We start from the raw sequence: 16,936 nt of genomic DNA, 5'->3' as shown, positions 1-16,936 counted from the left end.
TAGTATATAGATATATAAGATTTCTATGGTTCGATGGGCCTGCATAGGAAGAGCAAAAAAACCTCTCATTAATTTCACTCTACTGCTGCCTGTCATTGCAAAAAATGCAAAGGTTGAAAAAAATGTGTTTTAGTGTGTATTCTTGATGCCCAGTGCACACATTTAATTCCTTCTAGTAGTTGGTAATGCCAAAAATTTGAGGTGCTAAGGTCATTCAGCTGCAACTGAATTGTCCTTTGACATTCCTTTGTTAGGCCTAATATGTTTTTTGACTTACTCAATGATAAGAGATTAGATATGAACCTGTTTTAATTCTTTTCAGACCTTAAATAGGATTAATCTTTTAAAAAACATGCTAGTTTAATATGTGGTTCAGGGATTCAGGGATTTCTTTAAAAGGCAATGCAACTTAAGCTATCAAAATATTAGACCTGTGGAATAAAAACTGAAGTTAACAAATAAATTCAATTTAAAAATGGAAGGTATTAATATGTTGTGAAGAGGCTTCATTAGCAAAACACAGATTCTCTCTCTTTCTCTCTCTCTCTCTATCAAAAAATATGTTCCAGGATGCAGCCTTTTAGCTTAATTTTGAAAGCCTAACTATCAGGTGCTTAAGACAAGGCTAGCCTACCCTGAGAGCGCTCACATTTGGCACCTGTCTCTTTAAGGATTACAGCCATTTGTTTTCAAAACTCTTGGGTTCTGTTTCCAGCTTTACTGCTGAGTTACTGTGTGACTTTGGCTAGGTCATCTAAAGTCAAATCTTGACCTTGCTTATATGAAGCAGATGTGGAGTGAAGTGGCACTGGTCAAGTGGAAGTCTTGGAAAGATTATGGCTGCTGAACATGACAGAAGGGCTTTGAAAACGGAATGCTGCTTGAAGAATGAGAAGCATGTTCTTACCCATTGCTGGCTGCCAACAGGTTGGATGACTGGCTAGCTTCCCCTGTAGTTGTGCAGTGCCTCTGGCAGGTGCATTAGCAATGCCCCAGTGACACTGAGAGGTGTGACACATCCATGCTTTTTTTTTTGTTCTGCTCAGGTGTGTGCTGAGAAGTAGAGGGAGAGCAGAGGCTTCTTACACACTTCCTTTTCTCTCTAGCCCTCATGCAAAATAAGGCAGGATTTCTTCTTTAATATCTATCTGTTTTCTTCTGTAAAATGGGGGTAATTCATACCTCCCTCACAAATGGTTGTGAGAGTGAATTTGTTTGCATACTGCTTTGAGATCATTGGATAAAGGCCCTGTAAATGCAGCATAGTATTAATTATTTGTTTTTATGTCCTAAGATTGCATTACCACAGAAAACCCAGTCTAGCAAAAAAGAGAATCTCATCATAAACCAATCTAGGATGTCGCATACATTAAAGAGACAGGCAGACATTCAGATTCAGGATCACAGGGCTCAGATTCAGGCCATTTCATGACTATGATAGTTTAGTAAAACAAAACAAAAAAAATCCCAGGAAATTAAACTTTAGTGCTCAAAGTGGAATAGGAGTTGGAATGGAAGAATTCTGGTAAACATTTTCCTCCACCATCTGAAAGGTACCATTTATCCTATTGCCTGTGGTATTGGAAGAATTTATCAAGGCTGACTGAAAACTGCAAAGTAAAAGTTGAAAACCTGAGCAAATAATATATACAGCAATCTGGATTGTGTCACTTTACCACCTAAAATCTATAGAGCATTCACTTTTGGGTCCAGAGATCCAGTCATTTTGTTAGCGATTTCTTACTTGGAGAGCTGGCAGGCTGAAAAACTAAAGTTGCTGAAGGAGAACATGAGACTTTAAGTGACAATTTTAAGACCATCTGTTTTATCTAAATTGTTGGAAGTAGTGAGGGAATATCAGCAATACTAGCCTTAAAATGTACCAACAAATGCTCAAAGAAATGCATATTTCATATGGGAGCACTGAAATCTATTCTGGCATTAATATTCCAAAGAGATTTTCTTACGTCAATGGATCTTTTGGATCCAAGAATTTAAGAACTTCTTTTAATATAAACAAAGCTGCAAAAATAAGTAGTGAAAGCTCCTCTTTATAAACAGTGCTTTTAATGCTCACATAAATGTTTGTATCTTTCAAAATATATTGCATTAAATGTTCTAAAAACTGAAGGAAGAGGAGTTCGACTGGGATTTTTTTTTTTGCTCCTGATATTCCCCTTCAGTCAGCTTTTCACAGTGCAGTCTCGTCTAACTTCACAAGACGGCTGCAAAGAGTCCCAAAGACAAGCAATACAAAGGCTATGGTCTATATCTTGTGGGCTCCCATGGGAAGCACTACCGCACAGCCAAAGACCATCACTGTGGGGGCTCAACCTGTGAGGTTCATGGTGTAAGGTTCCTCAATCATTTAAATGAGTTCTTCATTAAAATGAATGGAACAATTCCTACAACCTGCTTGAGATGTGTATGGTTTTTGTTTCTCCCTTATTTTTTTAATCAAGCTGTGCATGGAATGTCAGAGGAATAATGCCATCTCATGTGATCTGTATGTGCTAAAAGCAAACCTTCTATCCCTCTGTACCATCTGCAACATCAGCGATTCTAGCCAATAAGACACTGATACAGACTGCTCCTGAGGTTTGTATACAATGAAAAACACAGCCAGAGCAAAATTCTACCACTTTGGTTTGGCAAAAGCCCTGGAAATTCTTTGTAGTACAGATTGCAGTGTTCTGATTAAGCAGAATATACTTTCTGCTCTGTATTTGACATCATTCTAATCAGAGAAACAATCTTTTTTGCTTCCTTCATTCTTGGTTATGTAATAAGCAGGGGAAAAAAGAAATGTATATCCAACTTAGACGGTATTATATCTGGGAGTCGTATAATAAACACCTTCCCCACTTATGTCTTTGACAGAAAATGTACAAGTTAGAAGCAATTGCCATCTGAAATGATAAAAGGATCACTTCAGCTAAGAATGCAGTTAAGGTTACTTGTAGCATTTATTTTATGCATAGCAGCCGTGGAATGGTCACATCTTCATATGATTGAGAATACTACATATGTTTTTCTCTCTTTATCCATACTTAAGGTATGGAAAATGTGGTCTCTGATGGGTGGACTGTGGTGCTCAAGATGAGGGTTATGGTGAGCTGTTGGATAAAGGCAACAAAGATTAACATTGCCCTGAAGAGGATGAGTCAAAGGTAAAAGGGACTTTGGACCATGTACTGACAGCTCCTGAAGCAGCTGCTGCATTTAACAATTGTTTACTCTGGATGGAGAGTTAGGAGACTGACTACCTGTGCATCTTGCTCCTCCAAAAGTGATGCATGCAGGCAGTGGAAAAATTAAATAGCACTAAAAAGCAGGCTGCTATAACAGAGTTCTTTGCAGTATTGTCGCTGAACACTGTGACTACCTATGATTCTGTATTTGGTGTGCTTTGTGTGAGCTAGCATTCCCTAGTACCTTGATTTGTTCATGTTTGCCTACTTTAAAATAAACCTACATTCTTTTAATAAAATACAGTAAGTGATAGTCTTTTTCTTCTGTTTCCCCGGGCTGCTTATTCAATGTCCTCTCAATTATACAAACTCCCGATTATCTGAAAAAAAAATTCTATCTTCCATGCTATTTGGATGAACAGGAGTATACTGTATTTCAATAACCAGTTACAATTTGTGACATCAAAGGGCAAATAAGGTGAGAGGAAAGGAAAAGTGAAAAATTGTAGGGCCCTGTATAGAAAGAAATCAATGACTTTTACCAGCATATTTTTTAGAGTGTATGGTATTGTTCCAACTTTGTACTGTAGCTGTATGAATGGAGGTCAAGTAATCAAATCTTAAGCTGATAAGCTTGCAATTAATGTTCTGTTGCTTTACACTGAGGACAAGCATGTTTATAATGTACTGGTATTCATTATTTCACCAGTGTTTTCATTCATCTCATATAGATTTCTGTTGTCATCTTTCTGAATCAAGATTACATGCACCCCCAAATTAAACCTGGGGAGACCCCCTGAAATGCACAAATAAAGCATATTTCTTTTTCAGCAAAATGTTTGGCATTATCCATATTCATCGGATTATCCCTTTAAGTGAGAGACAGAACAGCACCAGATGCCGTGTGGAGCTGTTATATAACCAGTTAGTGGATACCTTTTCTCCCTGCCTCTAGATCAAAAGGGAGGAGAAATACCTACTACCTATGGCATGCTGCTCAATCACCAGCCAATGATTGGGAACTCCTGTAATCCATATTAAAGAGAAACTGAGATGATTGATTTTAATAGCACGGATCAATATGGATAAACATTTAATAAACAATAAATGAAAACCTCAGTTTTTGAAAGTGAAATAGCTGATACTGTTGTAATACTTCCAGCCTTGAGAAATATTTCTGTATATCTCTTAATAAACATTGCAATTTTACTGAAACATTCTGGCCAGAAGTAACAAGTTCTGTTCTGCATCACGGAATAAAGCAAGGGGGTGTAGCAAAGGATAGTAAAGGTCCCAAATTTCATGGCTGTGTGATGAATCTGTCCTTTTATGGGTACCAAGGGAGCTCTTCAGAACTTGTTTCTGAGCATGTGTAGTGAAGAATTGGAGAACAGGGAGTTAACTCAGAGAGCTCTTCCTGTTTGCTTAGGTTTTGAGGGTGGGGGTGTTGCTTGTGTTTATGTTAAATAAATGTTGACAGGCTTAAATTCAAGCTCCCCTTTCTACAGTTGCATTGCTTCATCTGTCAGTGAGAACAGATTACTGAGAAAAAAAACAGAATGGGGGGAGGAATAGCTCAGTGGTTTGAGCATTGGCCTGCTAAACCCACAGTTGTGAGTTCAATCCTTGAGGGGCCATTTAGGGATCTGGGGCAAAAATCTGTCTAGGGATTAGTCCTGCTTTGAGCAGCAGGTTGGACTAGATGATCTCCTGAGGTCCCTTCTACCCCTGATATTCTATCTGTAGCATGCTGAGTACTTCCCCAGAAGTATGTAGAAGCCTTACTGCCTGTAGCTCACAAGATCAAAGAGCCCTGGCTTCAGGTGTTTATTGGGACAGGGGAGTGATGGAGCCAATTAGCTATTGCTCTGCATCAGGGGTTCTCCAAATGGGGTTCAAGACCCCTCAGGGAGTCACAAGGCCATTACATGGAGGGGAGGCATAAGCTGTCAGCCTCCAACCCAAGCCACACTTTGCCTCCAGCATGTATAATGGTGTTAAATATATAAACAAGTGTTTTTAATTTATATGGGGGGAGGGTCACACTCAGAGGCTTGCTATGTGAAAGGGGTCACTAGTACATAGTCTGAGAACCACTGGTCTATATGGTCAGGGCCGGCTCCAGACCCCAGTGCGCGAAGCGCGTGCTTGGGGCGGCGTGCCGCGGGAGGGCGGCAGGCGGCTCCGGTGGACCTCCCGCAGACGTGCCTGCGGACGGTCCGCTGGTCCCGCGGCTCCGGTGGAGCATCCGCAGGCACGCCTGCGGGAGGTCCACTGGAGCCACGGGACCAGCGGACCCTCCGCAGGCACGTCTGCAGGAGGTCCACCAGAGCCGCGGGACCGGCGACCGCCAGAGCGCCCCCCACGGCGTGCCGCCCTGCTTGGGGCGGTGAAATTCCTAGAGCCGCCCCTGTATATGGTATATGCCCCACAACTGTTAGTGGATTCCTGAGCAGTAATATGTTCAGTAATTTAGGGCTGGCAATGTGGCCTAGTGGATAGGACACTGGTATGGAATTTGTTCAATTCCTGGCTTTGATATTATTTTGCTGAATGACCTTGGATAAGTTTACTTCTCTGTTTCAGTTTTGCCCTCTGTAAAATCCTTTATCAGATTAGAACAAATGGATGTCAGGGATGGTCAAGGTATCCTTGGTCCTGCCTCAGCTGGGGTGGGGGGAGAGGACTAATGACCTCTTGAAGTCCCTTCCAGCCTTACATTCTGTGATTTAGAGCTGGTTAAATTATTTTTTGATGGAATTATTTTGCAGGAACGGGTCAATTTCAACAAACTTTTAGATTGTTTAGAAATTTCTCCATCTAAATCAAAATGGTTGTTTTGACTTTCTCTGTTTTGATGTATTTTGTATTACAATTTTAATCTAGTATTAATATATATTAGCTTTAATATATATATTTTACTTTATTTTGACATTTGACAATGACATGTTGACATCTGTCAAAAATGAAATGTTCCAACGAACTCATTTTCAGTGTTTCAGAATTGTGTGTGTGTGTGGGGGGGGGTATGTGTGTGTGTTTTTGTTTTGCCATTTCCTTTCCACAAAATTTTTTGACTCTTCTTCCCAGTTCAGGTCAAAAACAAATTTTGAAATGTTGGACGTTCCCATGGGATGGAAATTGCATTTTCCAAGTACCTCTATTAATGATCCTCTGCCCAGCATTAACTTCTCCATTTTTGTAGGTGTGCAGGCATGCCCAATGGCAACAAGTATTCCTTGGGTGGTGTGTTTCTGGGATAGATGAGAGAGAGGCTATGTGCATCACCAGGGGTTAGGATGTGCAAGGGTGGTTCCAGGGGATTTAAGGTTTCACCACCTGCATGAGTCCTAAATCACATCCTTTGAGGCTAGTATTAATACGAAATGCCATGTGATGACTCTCATGGGACTTCCTACATACTTCCCCACCTTCTGGGGGCATATCCCTGGAAGGGAGTGATGTGATCCATAGTTTGTGACAAAGGAAATGCTGTCCCTCAGATGAAATGATGAATGGCTGAATTTGTAATAGAAGATTAATATATATTTTATATTGAAACTCATGGAGACAAAAAAAACCCCAAAAACCCCAAATGGCTTTCACTGTAGTTGTGGTGATATTCTCTCAGTGAAGGTGTTGAGTAGTGGAAAGTCTTGTTCATCCAAACTCTACTCTAGAATTAGTCTCTTCTAGCTCTTAATTAGGGCCTAGAATCTCCAGCCGCTTTGTCAAAATCACATTCACTTTTATTATACTGACAGTTTTAGAGCAAGAAGGCCAGAATACTTAAACTCTTTTTTGGGGGGATTGATAGGGTCTACACCTTTCGCTGTTCAAGCAGTGTTAGGATGGGCTTAGGCCCAGGCCTGTGGGCAGAAGCTGTGTGAAAAGCATCTATGTATCGTAAGTGGCACTTATTACAGCACACACAATGCCCGCATAGCTGAAATATGCCAGGGTCTGACTATTGCTCAGAAACTCACTTACTGTTGGGGATGAATCTAATTATCACCCTCTCAAATCTTTACTTGTGGATGATGGTGGTTGAGCTTCTCCAGGATAATCTAAAAAGCAGTGTCTTTATGTCTTCAGATCCATTTTCAGGCTCACACAAAGCATTAAGCTAGCTGTGGTCTGAGATAGCACTATCAAATAATCAGCTGCTTATGATGCAGAGGATATTAATGATCCAGCCAAGTGGATGGACTGATGCTTTTTAGGATTCATTCATTATTTTGGGAGTCTAATTTTCAGTGGCTGTTGAGGACCTATGCCTGAACCCAAGGATATTCCTGTTCAGAGTCCAGTAAGGATCACTTTGTGGCACTCTTCAATATGCACATGAAATAATTGGAGAAATAATTGGAGAATTGGTAATGGCATGGTTTGAACTAGCCCTCTACACTTGTCATGAGGAATCTGAGCATGGTGACTGCATTGTCTTGTTGCGAGCCTCTAATTCCAGTATTAATATCTGAGACGGAACTATTTCTTGTGAGATGGGGAAAAGCCTAGAAGATCTGGCCTGTTTGTAGGGTCTGTTTATGGGTAATTTCTCAGGCAGTTGGACATCATTTACAACTTTGGGGGATACTTTGACTATGAGGTGAATGTGGAAGAGCAAGTTTCAGCATGGGCCAAAAGTGTGTTTCAATATCCTCACAGTTCAGAAATGTAACATTCCCTTCAGGATGCTGAATGGGCCAGGAAGAACCACGAATCTGTGACCTGAGGGCAACACCAACTCTGTCTCATTTAGTACTGCCTTTAAAAACTACTCCTAGATTGTAGCAATTGTGGAACAGAGCAGCATGAGTGATCAAGGGCCTTTGCTTGTAAGTGAGTGGATGTTAGCGCTCTCTACATTGCACTTGCTTATGGTTATGCAGTACATGAATGTCCTACTCTCACTATTGGTATATAAGATCTTAAATAATATAGTCTCAGTCTACTCTGCAATTGTCATCGATAGGTGCTAGGCTGTGTGCATTCTGGTTATTTCAGTATATGTATAGTTCTTTGCCAGCATTAAATAAGTAATCATTGCACTTCTATGTGCGGTGGATGAGTTTCATATATATCATGTTGGCTGTATGATAGAGAATTAGGGTCAGCTAACAGCAGCTGGCAGAGAGGGAGATTGCAATGAATTTAGTGCTAGCACCAGCCTGGGTGACGCAGACTGATTTGGGGTCCTCTTAAAAACCTTGGAATCATTGGCCATAAGAACGGCAATACTGGGTCAGACCAAAGGTCCATCTAGCCCAGTATCCTGCCTTTGGACTGTGGTCAGTGCCAGGTGCCCCAGAGGGAATGAACAGAACAGCTAATCAGGCAAACAGAAGCTAGGGACACCATCCCAGCCCATCCTGGCTAATAGCCTTTGATGGACCTATCCTCCATGAATTTATCTAGTTCTTTTTTGAACTAGGGTTTTCATGATCCACAAAGGCCATCACTGATCTTTAGGAAAAATTGGCGACCAGCTTTCACAGCAAGCAACTAGTTTATATTGATTTATATTTTTAAGCCTGTCTTTGCAAGAGGAAGAGGGCTAAACATTTCTTAGTTTTATTTTTTTTTAATGATAGATTTTCCTTTATATTCTTGGTCCCCAAAAATAAGGACCTGTGATTGAGGGCTTTGTGGAGCCCAAAGACAGTGTTAGGAAGTTTACTTCTTAGAATTCACAGGATAATAGTGAGATGATAATAAAAGCAACACTAATTGGTTTTCTAAACACCCATATAGCATTTAAGATATTTTTTGAGTATTACCAACAAATTTAATGCATTATTTACATCAGGTTTGGATGCTGCTGCGTGACAGAATAAGAAATGAGTATATCAAGACAGAATTGGTGCTTCTAAAGTATACAGCTACTCCTAGGAAAGATTTATTTTTTGAGATACATTAAGATTCTGTAAAGTAAACTACTCAATATATGTTGGAGAAAGTGAAAACTGGTCACTGAAGCCTTGATCCTGCACAGACTTGCGTACAGACATAATTATATGCATGTGAGTAGTCTCATTGACTTCAAATGGATTACTCACAGATGTAAAGTTGAGCATATGCATAAGACTTTCTTGGACCAGTACGTGGAAATAGAAACATAAATCCTATCATGATACTTGGAAATGCTGGTCAATGAATTAAATTCTGCCAGAATTAAATTACTTATTTAGGTGAACTTATTTGATGATTTGATGTACCATGTGAAATTTTTTTCTCCATGGCAGGTTGTACAGTATCATGTTTTCAAATTTATTCTGAAATTCCACATTGATTCTACATGTGGTTCATTTTTAAGCACAGGAAAGGCAATTTTACATTTGAATTCTAGATTCTGGTTTATTCCATTATTGGGTTTCTTATGCCTTCCTCTAAGCATCTGATACTGTCCACTGTAGGGGAAGTGAATACTGAATTAGATGAAACTCGTCTCTGATCCATTACAGCAACTACTGTATTCTTTTCAAAAACCTCTGATGCAGAAAAGAGAGAGAGTGCACATCTCCTCATTCAGAACTTTTGATTTTGATAGTTTTTGAAAGGTTCTGTTGGTTGAAGAGCTTCAGCATTGGAAAAGGATATTGAGATCCATTTAGCATTAGGAGCTCTAAGAGCAGTGAAAGTGCTACATGATATTCTGAACTCCTGAGAAAAGTCTAGCACAGGGTGACCAAAATCTCAATTTGTTAGGAAGCATAAATATTGGGTAGCCCATGTACTAACTATAGTAAATTTTATCTAGTATATTTTAAAGTGAGCCTCCTTTGAAGTGTAAAACATTAAGGACAACTTTTTTGAAAACCATTAAATTTAAGGGCCAAATTCTACACCAGTCCAGTGTACATCCGAGGAAAATAGGGTTCTACTGGGTTAAGTGAACAGCTAATTTGGGCCTAAATGTTTGTTTCATTGGTATGTTGTGTCAATCATTCCATCTCTTAGGCTCTGTATTTATATTTTGGGGAGGCATGCGGGCGGCAGTTCATCTTGTGTCCACTGAAAAGCATTTCAGTAATTCATTTAGATTGCTGTGACAGTTGGTGAGCTTAGTAGGAGCACAGCTGATCAACTTGAAAGTATCTGCAGTTGAACTTAGCCAAAAAGCCCTCTGTGACAACAGGTATTTATGGCGTTTAAAACTTTTAAGGAACTTGCAGAGCAGTATTTCCTTATCTCTCTTCCTTGTTCAAAGTAAGAAATGTCAGGACAAAGAATTCACATGAGAACTTGACCTGGTGGCAATTGAATTGGGATGCTGTGGATGAGAGAACCAACTGTACTAGAATATTAATCTGTCCTGCTGGAACACAAATCACAGCTCTGTTTCCCTCCCCTCTGAAATTCTGAATCAATATTGGAGAATAGGCAATCCTAAAGTCCCTCCCAGTTTATTTCATTTTGTTTAAAGCCCCACAATGTTATTAAAAGGGACACTTGCAACCAGTTTTGAAGGTCACTGTAGCATATGACCAAGAATTAATATGATTAACACATGCACATTAGTAATTAGACCATACATGAAACAGAGATTTGAAGCTGTTGGGGTTTTTAAAGCTGTAATCTCCTACATCTCAGTTAAATGATGATTTTCACTTTACAGATTCTGGTTAATATGGTATTCTTCCTGTAATCTTCTCCCAAGTTATAAGATGCTGGGCACAACTGTTAGCAGCACCACCTGCTGAGCAGCTTGAGCCATAGCGTGGACTTGGCTATGGTAGGGAAAAAATAAGCCTAGTACTTCTTGTCTTGAGAAGCCTTCTAGAAACTATTAAAAGGAAGGAGAGTGTATTGTTTTGCTTTTATAAGGCAAAACATATTTAGCCTGTCACAATCCAGGAAACTTGATTATGCACTTGTGAACAACTCAATGCAAAAATGGCTTAGTAAAAAAAAAACAAGGCTCAGTCAAGATCACTAAAATGTAGGAAATGCAAACATTAAAGGTACTAGAGCAATATTAATTCTGCTATGTTCCTCTTCCTATATTTATCATATATATTTAATGACATAAACAATAACTAACTTAGATACTCATTTTGACAAGAAAACCAGGAGTATAACACACTGTTACAACTCAGATGAGTTCACATTGTTAGAATCTTTCTATCTTCATTTGCTGATTTTTGTGAATTTTAAGCAGTGCAGCCAACAGAGCTTGCAAGCTTTTTTTGGTCTGGAGTTACTGGGCTAGCTGTGCCAGGTTCATGATGGCGCTTGTAAGCTCTTTGAACTAATTTGTTCCATAACCCACAGAGGTTGAGGGATGGGGGCAGAGTTTGGCAGGTAGTTATATGTGGGGTTGAGGTTTTGTGGATGGCTTTGGCAGCTGTGGTGAGAGTTTGGATCAGGACTGTTGTCCTAGAATGAAAGGATTTGACAGTTGAAGGAGTCAGTAGGTGTGGATGAATGTTTCTGGGCCACCCAAATGAAAGGAGCAGAACCTCTTGGCTTATCTGATGTATGTAGGACCAGATGTATAGTTCAGTCCTGCATTTCCTGAGGGGTGGTAAGAAGTGTAGTAAGAATTCATCCTGTGATACCTGTGGTAAAGGCATGAGTTCTCTGTGAAACATTAAGTTACACTTCTACCAACTGTTCTGCATGTTACCGTTTGTGCAGAGATGGGTGATAAGATACTGCATTTATTGAAGTAACGAGTATTTCATTGATTCTTAAGCATTTAAGCGCACAACATTCTTTTGCATTCTTTCCCCATTTTATATTTTGATTCTCTAACAAGTTTTTGGAATGGTGCGTATACTTTCTAGAGACATTTTTTCTCGTGCTTGAACAATGGCTATAGAAACATCTCTGCTGGTTTGTATGTATTTTGTAGTGGTTAACTTCATTACTTCAATAATTACTTACAGTCACATTAATTTAACCCTTAACTCTAGTAGAGTGTCTGAGCCCATTAGAATTAACATGTCCATTTGAAAGATTCGCATTGCAGACTAAAAGTAATAGCGTTATTTCACTTAAAACCATTGTAACTGTGTGAAAAGTCTATTTTGGAAGGAGTTGTTGATGTGAATTTTAGGTATTTAACTGAAGTCTGTATCAGGTTTTTGTTTGTTTGTTTGTTTTTGTTTTGTTATAGCCACAAGTAATGAAAGTTCGCTTTTTAAAAAAAAAATCTGAAACTCCCTTGGACTTAAGTGGAACTTCTGGATGTCCAGAATACTGAATTCAGCTAAAGCAGAAGAAAAGGATGATTAAATTACATGATACAGAAGCATTTTTTTGATGGCTAACATTAGATAAATCAGTATTTGCAGTGTAGCATCTCTTTGACATGTTATTAAACACTTCCGTTTTTTGTTACAGATTTCTACTGGTGCTGATTTGTTTAATTTTCAGTGTACTCTCTACTATAGAACATTATTCAGAATTTGCCACGGGGACCCTTTTCTGGATGGTAAGTGTACTCCTTTTTTGTAAAATATAATTGTTTATTTTGGTGACAAAACGATTGTTGTTCTTTTTGTAAGCTGAAAAACAAGGAAAGGAAATAGAGAAATCTATTGGCAGTCCATTAGCAAGACAAGGGAATTTAAAATACTTGCTGCTGCTTCTTATGGAAAAGTAATATAGAACCTAAGGAAGAAATAAAGTTATTTAGAAATTATTCTATAAATCTACAGAAACTGAGTATTCATAGTGTAGCAGTGTTCATTTTTAAAATATTTTTAAGTCCAGAAAAAACAAGGATGATCATCTAGTCTGAATTGCATAACCTCAAGCACAAAATTTCACCTAGTGATTCCTCTTTTAAGCCCATGACTTTTGAGCTAAAACATATCAAGGTATGCAATGTTTAATGGGGTGTCCTACCTCCAGAAAAATACTACTTATTAAATACTTTTTTGCACCTGTTAGTGCAAATTGCTAAATGATTATGATCTTCAGAAATATTTGAGTCTCAGTGGTAAGCTGTCCTTTTCAGATTTTAGGCCAAATAAATTTTGTGCCAGGATTTATAACTGTTACTAATCTACTAATGTCTCAGGCTTTTCTTGGGGAACTTATCAAGCAGCATACTTAGTATTTTGCAAAAGGACATTGTTATATACATTACTTATCTACAGAGTCCTTGGTCTCACTGTTGTCACTGTCAATAGGGGATGACAATCTTGCGGTGGTGAGGAACATCTCTCCATTTCGAATTGGACTGAAGTCACTAACTCATTTCACAATGGCCACTGAACGACACTCAGATGGTAATAGTGTTCAGTTACTACCAGTCCTAGGCTAGCTTTGAATTACTGATATTCAGATGAGAGGTTACCGAACACCAAACTATACAGCACCCCTTAGTTTCATAAACACAAGGTGACTAGCATGTGCACAGCAATTACCGCAAAAAGTTGTTACAATATGTATGATTTTGAACAATGTTATTTTTGAAGCTGGTGGGAAGTAAAATGGGGGAAAATGTGTGTATGGGCATTCCAGAGAATGCCCCTTATCACATCACCTAAAGAAAATTTAATAATGGGAATGTTTGATGAAGCAGCCTTTACTGAAGTGATGTGAATTGCACCATGATAATACATAACATCTAAATCAGTGATTTTCAGCCTGTGGTCCACAGGTCCCTGGGGGTCTGCAGACTATGCCTAAGATTTCCAAAGGGATCTGTATCTTCATTTGAAAATGTTTAGGGGTCTGCAAATGAAAAAAAGGTTGAAAATCACTGGTGTAAATTTATAGCAACTCAGATCATAGAATCATAGAATATCAGGGCTGGAAGGGACCTCAGGAGGTCAACTAGTCCAATCCCTGCTCAAAGCAGGACCAATCACCAACTAAATCATCCCAACCAGGGCTTTGTCAAGCCTGGCCTTAAAAACCCCCTAAGGATGGAGATTCCACCACCTCCCTAGGTAACCCATTCCAGTGCGTCACCACCCTCCTAGTGAAATAGTTTTTCCTAATATCCAACCTAGATCTGCTGAGCTCAGTGTGTAACAACACAACAGCTATTTTGATTTTTTTTTTAATGGTCATTTCCTAATGTGATGGATTTTTGCTTTACAGCTGGCTTGAGAATCAAAGCTAGGTACTCATTTACTTCACTGGAGCTTAAACTTCATTAGTGCATGCAGCCTTCACATGTGATTGACTAAAACCATCATTAGGTTTGCAGGGTTATTTTTAAGCATTTGTCTAATGATAATGCTGTAGCAAATGTTGCTTGGCTTTACTCAGAGTCAAACAAAGTGCAGTTTTGTTGGTCATGTGCAAGCCTCTAAAACCCTTATAAATAGATACTGTAATGGTAAGTTATATTGAGTCAGAACCTGACATAGTGATACTGAGTGATAGTCAGTGTTGACCTCTGTTCTTATACTGGTTACATGTGTGTGTATGTGTGTATATATAATATTTTTAGTGAATCTAGTGGTTGTTGAAAAACTGCCAGATTAACATTCCTAGTGACTTCAAGTCCTGTGGGTTCCCTCCCCCCCCAAAAATGGGTACAGCCTGGGCAGTGACAGTACTAAGACAGTCTCTATGTCAGTCTGTCAAAGTGTTGCAACCCTGAGCTGAAAGGTCCATCTTTCGGGACATGAGTTGAATCCTTAGCTTCCCTGCTTAATTCACCTGACAAAAAGGCTAGTTGTGGTATTGGCTATTTATATGGCTACTTGTGCAGAAGGGTAGCAGATTGCTGTCTTTCTAAAGATGAGACCACATATTGTAGCTAACACTGGAGAAGATTCATTTAACTGTAACTTGTGGAAGGTTGTGTTGTGCTCTACATTGACAGTGAGCTAAATGATGATAGAGCATGCTTTTGGTGTCTTCCTGTTCAAGGTCTGCATTTAGTTCTACTGATATAGCCCTTACTAAGTTGTAATCTAACTTCAAAGTTGTAACTCTCACCATTTCCAAGTTGGTGACACCTGACAATGGGAATTCTATACAACACACATTCAGACCTGAATGTGGCTTCCTTTTGAGGGGTTAAGATGATGGCCGAAATTCAACATCATTATTCTTAATGGAATTTTACCAGGGACAAATTTGGCCCATTATGCGTAGCACTTAGAGGATATTTTAACATTATCCCTGCCTTTTTGAAGCTTATAAAAAGAATAGTAAAAACCCATTAGGCTATAAAACTCATCATTCTATTCTCTTGATGTGTGAAATCCATTGGCATTGAAGCAAATTATGTGCATGTGTCAAGGGGAGAATACAATACTACTACAACTTTTAAAAGGAAAGTTTTTGTGAAGAGGGGGCTAAAGAGGCATCTGAGAGCCACTAAAATTGTCAGAGGTTTCAAATAAAAGCAGCTGAAACAATTCTGATTCTGGGGGGAAATAATGTTCCTGTGCTTATGACACTTGTGTCAAATTGCTCTTAAAGCAAGTCTTCAAAGTTGAATGTAAAATTATATCCTCAAAGATGACGGGGATATATCAGAAAAAACCTATTGCTGAGGTTTAAATCATTTCATCACTCAAGTTGATTGGCACAGCTCACAGACTGTAGTAATAGCTCTACTTGTGGTGTTTGCTTGGGCTTGGAGTGGATTTCTGCTCTCTGGCAGTCAGGAAAAGACAGGCACATGCCATGATTTCCTATCTGATTAACAATGTATTAACTTCACTTCTGTGGTTTTGGGACTGGTGAGATTGCTTGTCTTGAGCTTCCATTTGCTGCCAGCTGAGGGAGATGTGCCCTCTCTTTTAAAAGGAGCTCTTTTCCAAACAACAAATATGATGTTATAAAACCTATAAACCGAACCACATTTCAAAACCCCTTTCTGTAAACCACCCTTCCGTTAACTAGGAGACAATGCAGGCAGAAGCCCAACAGCAGAGTGGGGGCTATCCAGTTTATTGCGCTGAGTGTTGCATGTATGATTACCTGCCCTGTGGGCAGGTGGCGTATGTGTGCAGTTGGTGCAAGGAGCTCCTGGCCCTCAGAGACCATGTACGGACTTTGGAGGCCAGGGTGGCGGAACTGGAGGAGCTAAGAGAGGCAGAGAGGTATGTTGATGAGGCTTTCCGGGACACTGTAGAATTGTCCCACCTCCAGTCAGACAGCCCCTGCGCTGTTGAGGAGGATGAAAGGCCCAGGGAAGCAGAGCAGTCAATGGGAGCAGAGGGAAACCTTCCCGTAGTTGGGACCCTCCTTCCAGATGGTGCTGGGGTTGCCTCTCGCACTGAGGTTGCCTCTCCGGGGGAGGGAACTCCAGTTTCTAGGAAAAGGCAGGTGTTAGTAATGGGAGATTCGATTATTAGAAACATAGATAGCTGGGTTTGTGATGACCGGGAGAACCGTATGGTGACTTGCCTGCCTGGTGCGAAGGTTGCGGATCTCTCGAGGCATCTAGACAGACTTATGTGTAGTGCTGGGGAGGAGCCGGTGGTCGTGGTACATGTAGGTACCAATGACATAGGGAAGGGTAGGAGAGATGTCCTGGAAGCCAAATTTAGGCTGCTAGGGAAGAGACTGAAATCCAGGACCTCTATGGTGGCATTCTCAGAAATGCTCCCAGTTCCACGCGCAGGGCCAGGTAGGCAGGCAGAGCTTCAGAGTCTCAATGCGTGGATGAGATGATGGTGTAGAGAGGAGGGGTTCACGTTCATTAGGAACTGGGGAAACTTCTGGGATGGGAGGAGCCTATACAAGAGAGATGGGCTCCACCTAAACCAAAGTGGAACCAGACTGCTGGCACTAAACATTAAAAAGGTTGTAGAGCAGTT

At 39.9% G+C, this 16,936-nt stretch overlaps 1 protein-coding gene across 1 annotated transcript in view; it reads left to right on the top strand.

Annotated features, from left to right (window-relative positions):
* LOC123354280 (potassium voltage-gated channel subfamily KQT member 1-like) overlaps positions 1 to 16,936 on the top strand; it is an 824,442-nt gene that overhangs the window by 88,877 nt on the left and 718,629 nt on the right. Inside the window, exon 7 of the mRNA XM_044996134.1 lies at positions 12,540 to 12,630. Within this exon, the coding sequence (XP_044852069.1) occupies positions 12,540 to 12,630 (91 nt within the window). The remainder of the gene's footprint in view (positions 1 to 12,539; positions 12,631 to 16,936) is intronic.

The sequence above is a fragment of the Mauremys mutica genome, chromosome 1, assembly GCF_020497125.1.
Source record: "Mauremys mutica isolate MM-2020 ecotype Southern chromosome 1, ASM2049712v1, whole genome shotgun sequence".
Lineage (NCBI taxonomy): Eukaryota > Metazoa > Chordata > Testudines > Geoemydidae > Mauremys > Mauremys mutica.
This window is presented reverse-complemented; position numbering and strand designations above follow the sequence as displayed.